This window comes from Petromyzon marinus, chromosome 58 (assembly GCF_048934315.1).
Source record: "Petromyzon marinus isolate PM22_M1 ecotype Great Lakes invasive population chromosome 58, UKy_Petmar_22M1.pri1.0, whole genome shotgun sequence".
In the NCBI taxonomy this organism is placed as follows: domain Eukaryota; kingdom Metazoa; phylum Chordata; class Hyperoartia; order Petromyzontiformes; family Petromyzontidae; genus Petromyzon; species Petromyzon marinus.
In genome coordinates, this window is record NC_133724.1 from 4,688,820 (window position 1) to 4,701,982 (window position 13,163).

Below are 13,163 nucleotides of genomic sequence, written 5' to 3' on the forward strand. Positions count from 1 at the left end.
TGTGTGAGCGTGTGTGTGTGTATGCTGTGTGTGCTGTGTGGTATGTATATGTTGTGTGTATGCTGTGTGTATACTGTGTGTATGTTGTTTGTGTATGTTGTTTGTGAGTGATGTGTGTGTGTGTATGCTGTGTGTGTGTGTATGCTGTGTGTGTATGCTGTGTGTATGTTGTGTGTGTATGCTGTGTGTGTGCTGTGTGGTGTGCGTATGTTGTGTGTGTATGTTGTGTGTGCTGTGTCGTGTGTGTATGCTGTGTGTATGCTGTGTGTATGTTGTGTGTGTGGTGTGTGTATGTTGTGTGTGTATGCTGTGTGTGTATGGTGTGTGTGTGTGCTGTGTGGTGTGTGTATGCTGTATGTATGCTGTGTGTGTATGCTGTGTGTGTATGTTTGCTGTATGTATGCTGTGTGTGTGGTGTGTGTATGCTGTGTGTGTATGCTGTGTGTGTATATATGCTGTGTGTGTGGTGTGTGTATGCTGTGTGTGGTGTGTGTATGCTGTATGTGTGTGTGTATGTATGCTGTGTGTATGCTGTGTGTATGCTGTGTGTGTATGTATGCTGTGTGTGTGCTGTGTGGTGTGTGTATGCTGTGTGTATGCTGTGTGTGTGTATGCTGTGTGTGTATGTTGTGTGTGTATGCATGCTGTGTGTGTGGTGTGTGTATGCTGTGTGTGTATGTATGCTGTATGTATGCTGTGTGTGTATGCTGTGTGTGTGTTGTGTATGTGGTGTGTGTATGTGTGTATCCTGTGTGTGTATGTATGCTGTGTGTGTATGTTGTGTGTGTGTGGTGTGTGTATGTGTGTATGCTGTGTGTGTATGTGTGTTGTGTGTGTATGTGTGTATGCTGTGTGTATGTGTATGCTGTGTATGCTGTGTGTATGCTGTATGTGTGGTGTGTGTATGTATGCTGCATGTATGCTGTATGTATGCTGTATGTGTGCATTGCGCGCTGCGCACCCCCTGCTGATTACAAAATGCGCCACACGCGGGCAGCTCAAAGCGTTAGGGGGTGTGTGTGTGTAAGAGGTGTGTGTGTGTGTGTAAGTGTGTGTGTGTAAGTGTGTGTGTGTAAGTGTGTGTGTGTAAGTGTGTGTGTAAGTGTGTGTGTGTAAGGTGTGTGTGTAAGGTGTGTGTGTGTAAGAGGGGTGTGTGTGTAAGGTGTGTGTGTGTAAGGTGTGTGTGTAAGGTGTGTGTGTAAGAGGTGTGTGTGTAAGAGGTGTGTGTGTGTGTGTAAGGTGTGTGTGTGTAAGTGTGTGTGTGTAAGTGTGTGTGTGTAAGTGATTGTGTAAGTGTGTGTGTGTAAGGTGTGTGTGTAAGAGGTGTGTGTGTAAGGTAAGTGTGTGTGTAAGAGGTGTGTGTGTGTAAGGTGTGTGTGTGTAAGAGGTGTGTGTGTAAGTGTGTGTGTAAGGTGTGTGTGTGTAAGTGTGTGTGTGTGTAAGTGTGTGTGTGTGTAAGTGTGTGTGTAAGTGTGTGTGTGTAAGGTGTGTGTGTAAGAGGTGTGTGTGTAAGGGTGTGTGTGTATGTGAGGTGTGCGTGTTTAAGAGGTGTGTGTGTGTATAAGTGTGTTTGTAAGTGTATGTGTGTAAGGTGTGTGTGTAAGAGGTGTGTGTGTGTAAGTGTGTGTGTAAGAGGTGTGTGTAAGAGGTGTGTGTGTGTAAGTGTGTGTGTGTATAAGTGTGTGTGTAAGTGTGTAATGTGTGTGTGTAAGAGGTGTGTGTGTAAGAGGTGTGTGTGTAAGAGGTGTGTGTGTAAGAGGTGTGTGTGTGTGTAAGTGTGTGTGTAAGTGTGTAAGGTGTGTGTGTAAGAGGTGTGTGTGTAAGAAGTATGTGTGTAAGAGGTGTGTGTGTGTAAGTGTGTGTGTAAGGGGGGTGTGTATATAAGTGTGTGTGTGTAAGTGGTGTGTGTAAGGTGTGTGTAAGGTGTGTGTGTAAGAGGTGTGTGTGTGCGTAAGTGGTGTGTGTGTGTATGGTGTGTGTGTAAGGTGTGTGTGTGTAAGAGGGGTGTGTGTAAGAGGTGTGTGTGTAAGGTGTGTGTGTAAGGTGTGTGTGTGTGTAAGAGGTGTGTGTATAAGGTGTGTGTGTAAGTGTCTGTGTGTAAGTGTGTGTGTGTAAGTGTGTGTGTGTAAGTGTGTGTGTGTAAGTGTGTTTGTAAGTGTGTGTGTAAGTGTGTAAGGTGTGTGTGTAAGAAGTGTGTGTGTAAGAGGTGTGTGTGTGTGTAAGTGTGTGTGTAAGGGGGATGTGTATGTAAGTGTGTGTGTGTAAGTGTGTGTGTGCAAGGTGTGTGTGTACGAGATGTGTGTGTGTAAGGTGTGTGTGTTTAAGAGGTGTGTGTGTGTAAGTGTGTTTGTAAGTGTGTGTGTGTAAGGTGTGTGTGTAAGAGGTGTGTGTGTAAGTGGTGTGTGTGTAAGGTGTGTGTGTAAGGTGTGTGTCTAAGAGGTGTGTGTGTGTAAGTGGTGTGTGTAAGGTGTGTGTGTAAGGTGTGTGTGTAAGAGGTGTGTGTGTAGGGTGTGTGTGTGTAAGAGGTGTGTATGTGGGTAAGGTGTGTGTAAGGTGTGTGTGTAAGGTGTGTGTGTAAGGTGTGTGTGTAAGAGGTGTGTGTGTGTAAGAGGTGTGTGTGTGTAAGAGGTGTGTGTAAGAGGTGTGTATGCAAGTGTGTGTGTGTAAGACGTGTGTATGTGTAAGTGTGTTTGTGTAAGAGGTGTGTGTGTGTGTGTGTGTGTGTAAGAGGTGTGTGTGTGTAAGAGGTGTGTGTGTGTGTTTAAGAGGTGTGTGTAAGTGTGTGTGTGTAAGAGGTGTGTGTGTGTGTAAGAGGTGTGTGTGTGTAAGAGGTGTGTGTGTAAGAGGTGTGTGTGTGTGTAAGGTGTGTGTGTGTAAGAGGTGTATGTGTGTAAGGTGTGTGTGTGTAAGTGTGTGTGTAAGTGTGTGTGTGTGTGCAAGAGGTGTGTGTGTGTGTAAGAGGTGTGTGTGTGTGTGTGTGTAAGAGGTTTGTGTGTAGGTGTGTCTGTAAGTGTGTGTGTAAGAAGTGTGTGTAAGAGGTGTGTCTGTGTGTGTGTTTAGGTGTGTGTGTAAGTGATGTGTGTGTGTGTAAGAGGTGTGTGTATAAGAGGTGTGTATGTGTAAGTGTATGTAGGTGTGTGTGTAGGTGTGTGTGTAAGTGTGTGTGTGTAAGTGATTGTGTAAGTGTGTGTGTGTAAGGTGTGTGTGTAAGAGGTGTGTGTGTAAGGTAAGTGTGTGTGTAAGAGGTGTGTGTGTGTAAGGTGTGTGTGTGTAAGAGGTGTGTGTGTAAGTGTGTGTGTAAGGTGTGTGTGTGTAAGTGTGTGTGTGTGTAAGTGTGTGTGTGTGTAAGTGTGTGTGTAAGTGTGTGTGTGTAAGGTGTGTGTGTAAGAGGTGTGTGTGTAAGGGTGTGTGTGTATGTGAGGTGTGCGTGTTTAAGAGGTGTGTGTGTGTATAAGTGTGTTTGTAAGTGTATGTGTGTAAGGTGTGTGTGTAAGAGGTGTGTGTGTGTAAGTGTGTGTGTAAGAGGTGTGTGTAAGAGGTGTGTGTGTGTAAGTGTGTGTGTGTATAAGTGTGTGTGTAAGTGTGTAATGTGTGTGTGTAAGAGGTGTGTGTGTAAGAGGTGTGTGTGTAAGAGGTGTGTGTGTAAGAGGTGTGTGTGTGTGTAAGTGTGTGTGTAAGTGTGTAAGGTGTGTGTGTAAGAGGTGTGTGTGTAAGAAGTATGTGTGTAAGAGGTGTGTGTGTGTAAGTGTGTGTGTAAGGGGGGTGTGTATATAAGTGTGTGTGTGTAAGTGGTGTGTGTAAGGTGTGTGTAAGGTGTGTGTGTAAGAGGTGTGTGTGTGCGTAAGTGGTGTGTGTGTGTATGGTGTGTGTGTAAGGTGTGTGTGTGTAAGAGGGGTGTGTGTAAGAGGTGTGTGTGTAAGGTGTGTGTGTAAGGTGTGTGTGTGTGTAAGAGGTGTGTGTATAAGGTGTGTGTGTAAGTGTCTGTGTGTAAGTGTGTGTGTGTAAGTGTGTGTGTGTAAGTGTGTGTGTGTAAGTGTGTTTGTAAGTGTGTGTGTAAGTGTGTAAGGTGTGTGTGTAAGAAGTGTGTGTGTAAGAGGTGTGTGTGTGTGTAAGTGTGTGTGTAAGGGGGATGTGTATGTAAGTGTGTGTGTGTAAGTGTGTGTGTGCAAGGTGTGTGTGTACGAGATGTGTGTGTGTAAGGTGTGTGTGTTTAAGAGGTGTGTGTGTGTAAGTGTGTTTGTAAGTGTGTGTGTGTAAGGTGTGTGTGTAAGAGGTGTGTGTGTGTGTGTAAGTGGTGTGTGTGTAAGGTGTGTGTGTAAGGTGTGTGTAAGTGGTGTGTGTGTAAGGTGTGTGTGTAAGGTGTGTGTCTAAGAGGTGTGTGTGTGTAAGTGGTGTGTGTAAGGTGTGTGTGTAAGGTGTGTGTGTAAGAGGTGTGTGTGTAGGGTGTGTGTGTGTAAGAGGTGTGTATGTGGGTAAGGTGTGTGTAAGGTGTGTGTGTAAGGTGTGTGTGTAAGGTGTGTGTGTAAGAGGTGTGTGTGTGTAAGAGGTGTGTGTGTGTAAGAGGTGTGTGTAAGAGGTGTGTATGCAAGTGTGTGTGTGTAAGACGTGTGTATGTGTAAGTGTGTTTGTGTAAGAGGTGTGTGTGTGTGTGTGTGTAAGAGGTGTGTGTGTGTAAGAGGTGTGTGTGTGTGTTTAAGAGGTGTGTGTAAGTGTGTGTGTGTAAGAGGTGTGTGTGTGTGTAAGAGGTGTGTGTGTGTAAGAGGTGTGTGTGTAAGAGGTGTGTGTGTGTGTAAGGTGTGTGTGTGTAAGAGGTGTATGTGTGTAAGGTGTGTGTGTGTAAGTGTGTGTGTAAGTGTGTGTGTGTGTGCAAGAGGTGTGTGTGTGTGTAAGAGGTGTGTGTGTGTGTGTGTGTAAGAGGTTTGTGTGTAGGTGTGTCTGTAAGTGTGTGTAAGAAGTGTGTGTAAGAGGTGTGTCTGTGTGTGTGTTTAGGTGTGTGTGTAAGTGATGTGTGTGTGTGTAAGAGGTGTGTGTATAAGAGGTGTGTATGTGTAAGTGTATGTAGGTGTGTGTGTAGGTGTGTGTGTAAGTGTGTGTGTGTAAGTGATTGTGTAAGTGTGTGTGTGTAAGGTGTGTGTGTAAGAGGTGTGTGTGTAAGGTAAGTGTGTGTGTAAGAGGTGTGTGTGTGTAAGGTGTGTGTGTGTAAGAGGTGTGTGTGTAAGTGTGTGTGTAAGGTGTGTGTGTGTAAGTGTGTGTGTGTGTAAGTGTGTGTGTGTGTAAGTGTGTGTGTAAGTGTGTGTGTGTAAGGTGTGTGTGTAAGAGGTGTGTGTGTAAGGGTGTGTGTGTATGTGAGGTGTGCGTGTTTAAGAGGTGTGTGTGTGTATAAGTGTGTTTGTAAGTGTATGTGTGTAAGGTGTGTGTGTAAGAGGTGTGTGTGTGTAAGTGTGTGTGTAAGAGGTGTGTGTAAGAGGTGTGTGTGTGTAAGTGTGTGTGTGTATAAGTGTGTGTGTAAGTGTGTAATGTGTGTGTGTAAGAGGTGTGTGTGTAAGAGGTGTGTGTGTAAGAGGTGTGTGTGTAAGAGGTGTGTGTGTGTGTAAGTGTGTGTGTAAGTGTGTAAGGTGTGTGTGTAAGAGGTGTGTGTGTAAGAAGTATGTGTGTAAGAGGTGTGTGTGTGTAAGTGTGTGTGTAAGGGGGGTGTGTATATAAGTGTGTGTGTGTAAGTGGTGTGTGTAAGGTGTGTGTAAGGTGTGTGTGTAAGAGGTGTGTGTGTGCGTAAGTGGTGTGTGTGTATGGTGTGTGTGTAAGGTGTGTGTGTGTAAGAGGGGTGTGTGTAAGAGGTGTGTGTGTAAGGTGTGTGTGTAAGGTGTGTGTGTGTGTAAGAGGTGTGTGTATAAGGTGTGTGTGTAAGTGTCTGTGTGTAAGTGTGTGTGTGTAAGTGTGTGTGTGTAAGTGTGTGTGTGTAAGTGTGTTTGTAAGTGTGTGTGTAAGTGTGTAAGGTGTGTGTGTAAGAAGTGTGTGTGTAAGAGGTGTGTGTGTGTGTAAGTGTGTGTGTAAGGGGGATGTGTATGTAAGTGTGTGTGTGTAAGTGTGTGTGTGCAAGGTGTGTGTGTACGAGATGTGTGTGTGTAAGGTGTGTGTGTTTAAGAGGTGTGTGTGTGTAAGTGTGTTTGTAAGTGTGTGTGTGTAAGGTGTGTGTGTAAGAGGTGTGTGTGTGTGTAAGTGGTGTGTGTGTAAGGTGTGTGTGTAAGGTGTGTGTCTAAGAGGTGTGTGTGTGTAAGTGGTGTGTGTAAGGTGTGTGTGTAAGGTGTGTGTGTAAGAGGTGTGTGTGTAGGGTGTGTGTGTGTAAGAGGTGTGTATGTGGGTAAGGTGTGTGTAAGGTGTGTGTGTAAGGTGTGTGTGTAAGGTGTGTGTGTAAGAGGTGTGTGTGTGTAAGAGGTGTGTGTGTGTAAGAGGTGTGTGTAAGAGGTGTGTATGCAAGTGTGTGTGTGTAAGACGTGTGTATGTGTAAGTGTGTTTGTGTAAGAGGTGTGTGTGTGTGTGTGTGTAAGAGGTGTGTGTGTGTAAGAGGTGTGTGTGTGTGTGTTTAAGAGGTGTGTGTAAGTGTGTGTGTGTAAGAGGTGTGTGTGTGTGTAAGAGGTGTGTGTGTGTAAGAGGTGTGTGTGTAAGAGGTGTGTGTGTGTGTAAGGTGTGTGTGTGTAAGAGGTGTATGTGTGTAAGGTGTGTGTGTGTAAGTGTGTGTGTAAGTGTGTGTGTGTGTGCAAGAGGTGTGTGTGTGTGTAAGAGGTGTGTGTGTGTGTGTGTGTAAGAGGTTTGTGTGTAGGTGTGTCTGTAAGTGTGTGTGTAAGAAGTGTGTGTAAGAGGTGTGTCTGTGTGTGTGTTTAGGTGTGTGTGTAAGTGATGTGTGTGTGTGTAAGAGGTGTGTGTATAAGAGGTGTGTATGTGTAAGTGTATGTAGGTGTGTGTGTAGGTGTGTGTGTAAGTGTGTGTGTAAGTGTGTGTCTATAAGGTGTGTGTATATAAGGTGTGTGTGTAAGGTGTGTGTGTTTGCAAGAGGTGTTTGTGTGTAAGAGGTGTGTCTGTGTGTGTGTTTAGGTGTGTGTGTAAGTGATGTGTGTGTGTGTAAGAGGTGTGTGTGTATAAGAGGTGTGTATGTGTAAGTGTGTGTAGGTGTGTGTGTGTAGGTGTGTGTGTAAGTGTGTGTTTGTATAAGGTGTGTGTGTGTATATATATAAGGTGTGTGTGTGTGTGTAAGGTGTGTGTGTAAGTGTGTGTGTGTAAGTGTGTAAGTGTGTGTGTATAAGGTGTGTGTGTGTGTAAGGTGTGTGTGTGTAAGTTGTGTATGTAAGGTGTGTGTGTGTGTAAGTGTGTGTGTAAGTGTGTGTGTAAGTGTGTGTATATAAGGTGTGTTTGTGCAAGTGTGTGTAAGTGTGTGTGTAAGTGTGTGTGTGTGTAAAGTGTAAGTGTGTGTAAGTGTGTGTGTAAGTGTGTGTGTGTGTAAGTGTGTTAGTGTGTTAGTGTGTAAGAAGTGTTTGTGTAAGTGTGTGTGTGTGTAAGGTGTGTATGTGTAAATGTGTGTGTAAGTGTGTGTGTATAAAGTGTGTGTGTGTAAGTGTGTGTGTATGTGTAAGTGTGTGTGTAAGTGTGTGTGTATAAAGTGTGTGTGTGTAAGTGTGTGTGTATGTGTAAGTGTGTGTGTAAGTGTCTGTGTGTGTGTTTAAGGTGTGTGTATAAGGTGTGTGTGTGTAAATGTGTATGTGCGTGTAAGTTTGTGTGTATAAGGTGTGTGTAAATGTGTGTGTAAGTGTGTGTGTGTAAGTGTGTGTATAAGGTGTGTGTGTGTAAGGTGTGTGTGTGTGTGTAAGTTGTGTGTGTGTGTAAGGTGTGTGTGTGTAAGTGTGTGTAAGTGTGTGTGTGTAAGTGGGTGTGTGTGTGTGTGTATAAGCTGTGTGTGTGCAAGTGTGTAAGTGTGTGTGTAAGTGTGTGTGTGTAAAGTGTAAGTGTGTGTAAGTGTGTGTGTAAGTGTGTGTGTGTAAGTGTGTTAGTGTGTTAGTGTGTAAGAAGTGTGTGTGTGTAAGTGTGTGTGTGTAAGGTGTGTATGTGTAAATGTGTGTGTAAGTGTGTGTAAGTGTGTGTGTGTAAGTGGGTGTGTATAAGTTGTGTGTGTGCATTAGGTGTGTGTGTGTGCAAGTGTGTAAGTGTGTGTGTAAGTGTCTGTGTAAGTGTGTGTAAGTGTGTGCAAGTGTGTGTGTAAGTGTGTGTGTAAGTGTGTTAGTGTGTAAGAAGTGTGTGTGTGTAAGTGTGTGTGTGTAAGGTGTGTAAGTGTGTGTGTAAGTGTCTGTGTGTGTGTTTAAGGTGTGTGTGTATAAGGTGTATGTGTATATATAAGGTGTGTGTGTGTAAATGTGTGTGTGTAAGTGTGTGTGTGTAAGTTTGCGTGTATAAGGTGTGTGTAAATGTATGTCTCTAAGTGTGTGTGTGTAAGTGTGTGTGTGTAAGTGCGTGTGTATAAGGTGTGTGTGTGTGTATATAAGGTGTGTGTGTGTAAGGTGTGTGTGTAAGTGTGTGTGTGTGTGTAAGGTGTGTGTGTAAGTGTGTGTGTGTAAGTGTGTGTGTGTAAGTGTGTGTATAAGGTGTGTGTGTGTGTGTGTAAGGTGTGTGTGTAAGTTGTGTGTGTGTAAGGTGTGTGTGTAAGTGTGCGTGTGCAAGTCTGTGTGTTTAAGTGTGTGTATAAGTTGTGTGTGTGCATTAGGTGTGTGTGTGCAAGTGTGTGTAAGTGTGTGTGTAAGTGTGTGTGTAAGGTGTGTGTAAGTGTGTGTGTGTATAAAGTGTGTGTGTAAGTGTGTGTGTATGTGTAAGTGTGTGCGTAAGTGTCTGTGTGTGTATAAAGTGTGTGTTTAAGGTGTGTGTGTATAAGGTGTGTGTGTAAATGTGTGTGTAAGTGTGTGTGTAAGTTTGTGTGTATAAGGTGTGTGTAAGTGTAATTGTGTGTGTATAAGGTGTGTGTGTATATAAGGTGTGTGTGTATAAGGTGTGCGTGTGTGTGTAAGGTGTGTGTGTAAGTGTGTGTGTATAAGGTGTGTGTGTAAGTGTAAATGTGTGTGTATAAGGTGTGTAAGTGTGTGTAAGTGTGTGTAAGTGTGTGTGTCTCACCTCGTCCCTGATGAGGGTGATGATCGTCTCCTCGTCCATGACTCCCACCCCCCCACTCTGTGAATGAGCGCCGCAATTCGTGCACACGCGGCGATGGTGAACGCGGCCTCCGATGTTGTTGATGTTGTTGTTGATGTTGTTGTTGTTGATGTTGTTGTTAATGTTGTTGTTGATGTCAGAGACGTGCGTGTGTGTGTGTTGGGTTGTGTTTGTGTGTGTTGGGTTGTGTGTTGTGTGTGTGTTGGGGTGTGTGTGTGTGTGTTGGGGTGTGTGTGTGTGTGTGTTGGTGTGCGCGTGTGTGTTGGGGTGGGTGGTTGGTGCTGCGACTGTGATGATGCTGTGATTGTGATGGGTGGTACTTGTGATGCTGTAGTGATGATGGTGAGACTGTAGTGATGATGGTGACGCTGTCGTGCTGATGATGGTGGTACTGTAGTGATGATGCTGATGCTGTAGTGATGATTGTGGTACTGGAGTGATGATGATGATGGTGGTGATGCTGTTGTGGTGACAGTGATGCTGTAGTGATGATTGTGGTACTGGAGTGATGATGATGATGGTGGTGATGTTGTTGTGGTGACAGTGATGCTGTAGTGATGATTGTGGTACTGGAGTGATGATGATGATGGTGATGCTGTTGTGGTGACAGTGATGACGGTGAAACTGCAGTGGTGACGGTGGTACTTGTGATGCTGTAGTGGTGATTGTGGTACTGGAGTGATGATGATGGTGGTGATGCTGTAGTGATGATGCTGGTACTGGAGTGATGATGATGGTGGTGATGCTGTAGTGATGATGCTGGTACTGGAGTGATGGTGGTGATGATGTTGTGGTGATGTTGTGGTGACAGTGATGACGGTGAAACTGGAGTGGTGACGGTGGTACTCGTGATGCTGTAGTGCTGATGCTGGTACTGGAGTGATGATGCTGGTACTGGAGTGATGATGGTGATGCTGTTGTGGTGACAGTGATGACGGTGAAACTGCAGTGGTGACGGTGGTACTCGTGATGCTGTAGTGGTGATGGAGAGGAGTGTGTGAGCTCGTTAGAGAGAGAAGGGGAGAGTTAAGGGAGAGGGAGGGAGCGATGATGATGCTGGTGGTGGTGGTGTTTGTGAGAGAGCAGGAGGGGTGGTGATGGTGAATGGCTGCGCAGATATGCACCGTAACTTCCCTGTGCGATATCGCATATCGCGATATGTTTTTGATTATCGCCAAATGTTTCGATTATCGCGATATGCTTTGGTTATCGCGATATGTCTCGATTATCGCGATATGTTTCGATCACCGCGATATGCCTCGATTATCGCGATGTCCCGGTTATCGCGATATGTTTCGATTATCGCGATATGTTTCGATTATCGCGATGTTTCGGTTATCGCGATGTTTCGATTATCGCGCTATGTTTCGACTATCGCAATGTTTCGATTATCGCGATATGGCTCGATTATCGCGATATGATTCGGTTATCGCGATGTTTAGATCATCGCGATATCGCGTTGCTTGTGACTGCGATCATCACGTTAACCTCCATTGCCCTCGAACGCCCCGCGCGCTGAACGCTTCAAAGCTGTCTGTTCATATTCTTGGTTCTTTCGGGAAAATTAACATTTTATTTTAATTTTAATAAATTTAAAATCAACAGAAGAGGAAGAAGGAAAACCCCCCACGAGTTTTTCGATCGCAACACAAGCGCAGAGAAAAGCGATGAGTTACGTTTCGGCGATTCTGCACTTGCTCAATCACTGTAGTACTATACTGCCCTTCAACTTTTACGAACAACCGGGTGTTTAAGGTTTAGCGATTCGTCGCATATTATCCGGCTGTGTAGCAAATGCAAAACAAATGCAATTACTTTACTATGCAAGTTACAAATTTGTGTTTTAATATTTACTTGTTTTTTATTATTATTATTTAGGGCCCCTTTATAACATCAAATGCTACAGACCCCGCACGAGCTTCATCCTCCACTGGGTTTGTCTCTGTCTCTAATGCAGTTTGCCTCGCCTCTAGAGGTGGTGGCCACACTTTAGTAGCCGATAAGATGTCATCCGTGCCACGCATTTTAAATCACTATGCTGGTGACAGCGCCACCACGTGGACGATGATGATGGTGGTGGTGGTTATGGGAGGATGTTTTCACATTTGTGTATAAGGTCGTGGGGACTGCCGCACTAAAGGCCTAACAGGGGTCAGCAGTAGCCCCTGGGGCCTTCCATATGATGAACGCTGCTCTACAGCGATATCCCTCATTGGCAGAGAGACAGAGAGAGAGAGAGAGACACAGAGAGAGACAGAGAGACAGAGAGAGACACAGAGAGACAGAGAGAGAGATACACACACACACAGAGACACAGAGAGAGAGATACAGAGAGAGAGAGACACACAGAGAGAGACAGAGAGAGACAGAGAGAGACACAGAGAGACAGAGAGATACACAGAGAGAGACAGAGAGAGAGAGACACAGAGAGACAGAGAGAGAGAGACACAGAGAGAGAGAGACAGAGAGAGAGAGACAGAGATTGAGAGAGACAGAGACAGAGAGAGAGACACAGAGAGACAGAGAGAGACACAGAGAGAGAGACACAGAGAGACAGAGAGAGACACAGAGAGACAGAGAGAGAGACAGAGAGACACACACACAGAGAGAGACACAGAGAGACAGAGAGAGAGGGAGACAGGGGCCACTTTGAGCAACTGAGACACGTGTAGCTCTTGCGTTAAAGCTGTCGTGCCTGCAGGAATTCACATTCTTTGGGTCTTTCGGTAAATTCACGTCGATAGGTTCAAAGAAAATAACAAAAAACAATTAAAAAATTACGACGTTTCAATCGCAACACAAGCGGTCGCCATCAGGATGTGTTGCGACCGGAACGTCGTAGCATTTTTGTTATTTTTTTTGAACCTACCTATGTGACTTTACCGGAAGACCCCAAGAACAAGTAAAAATGTTATTAAAATTCGTCTTGTTTGATAAAACATAGTTAGTTGTAACCTACGTGTCCGTGCTTAATTTGCGTTATCGATGATTTACCTTCGAAAATAATCTGTCCACGGCTCAGAAAGGGGCTTGGCGGTCTTCACTCCAACGCTGTTCTCTGGACAGTACGGTCCCTTCACCTGATGAAGGCCACTTGTGTTGTGGCCGAAACGTCGTGATTTTTGTTGTTTTATTTTTTTTACCTACGTGACTTTACCGACTAGAATCAAAGAGTAAGACTTGTACAATCACAGACTCCTTGGTCAATCCACTGCTGGATGAAGGCCTCCTGCGTTAGCGCAATGCTGTGTGAAACATTGGGGCGAGGGGGGAGGGGGTGCAGTTGTTTGACCATACTTCACCACGCCTGTCGATGCCGGTTGCCTGAAAGGGAGCTTTGGGCCAATCGCGTTCGAAGGGAACACGTTCCATTATCAGAGCACGGTTTGCCAGCACGGTTTGCCAGCACGGTTTGCCAGCACGATTTGCCAGCACGGTTTGCCAGTACGGTTTGCCAGCACGGTTTTGCCAGCACGATTTGTCAACACGGTTTGCCAACACGGTTTGCCAGCACGGTTTGCCAGCACGGTTTTGCCAGCACGGTTTGCCAGCACGGTTTGCCAGTACGGTTTGCCAGCACGGTTTGTCAGTACGGTTTGCCAGCACGGTTTTGCCAGCACGGTTTGCCAGCACGGTTTGCCAGCACGGTTTTGCCAGCACGATTTGTCAACACGGTTTGCCAGCACGGTTTTGCCAGCACGGGTTGCCAGCACGGTTTGCCAGTACGGTTTGCCAGCACGGTTTGCCAGCACGGTTTGCCAGCACGGTTTGCCAGCACGATTTGCCAGTACGGTTTGCCAGCACGGTTTTGCCAGGAAGATTTGTCAACACGGTTTGCCAGCACGGTTTTGCCAGCACGGTTTGCCAGCACGGTTTGCCAGCACGGTTTGCCAGCACGATTTGCCAGTACGGTTTGCCAGCACGGTTTTGCCAGGAAGATTTGTCAACACAGTTTGCCAGCACGGTTTTGCCAGCAC

At 45.4% G+C, this 13,163-nt stretch overlaps 1 protein-coding gene across 1 annotated transcript in view; it reads right to left on the minus strand.

Annotated features, from left to right (window-relative positions):
- The window catches only part of LOC116955181 (rhomboid-related protein 1-like), a 51,775-nt gene extending 41,452 nt beyond the window's left edge, over positions 1-10,323 (minus strand). The window contains exon 1 of the mRNA XM_076052876.1: positions 9,148-10,323. Coding sequence (XP_075908991.1) covers positions 9,148-9,186 — 39 coding nt within the window. The 5' untranslated portion in view covers positions 9,187-10,323. The remainder of the gene's footprint in view (positions 1-9,147) is intronic.
- Between the last annotated feature and the right edge of the window lie 2,840 nt (positions 10,324-13,163).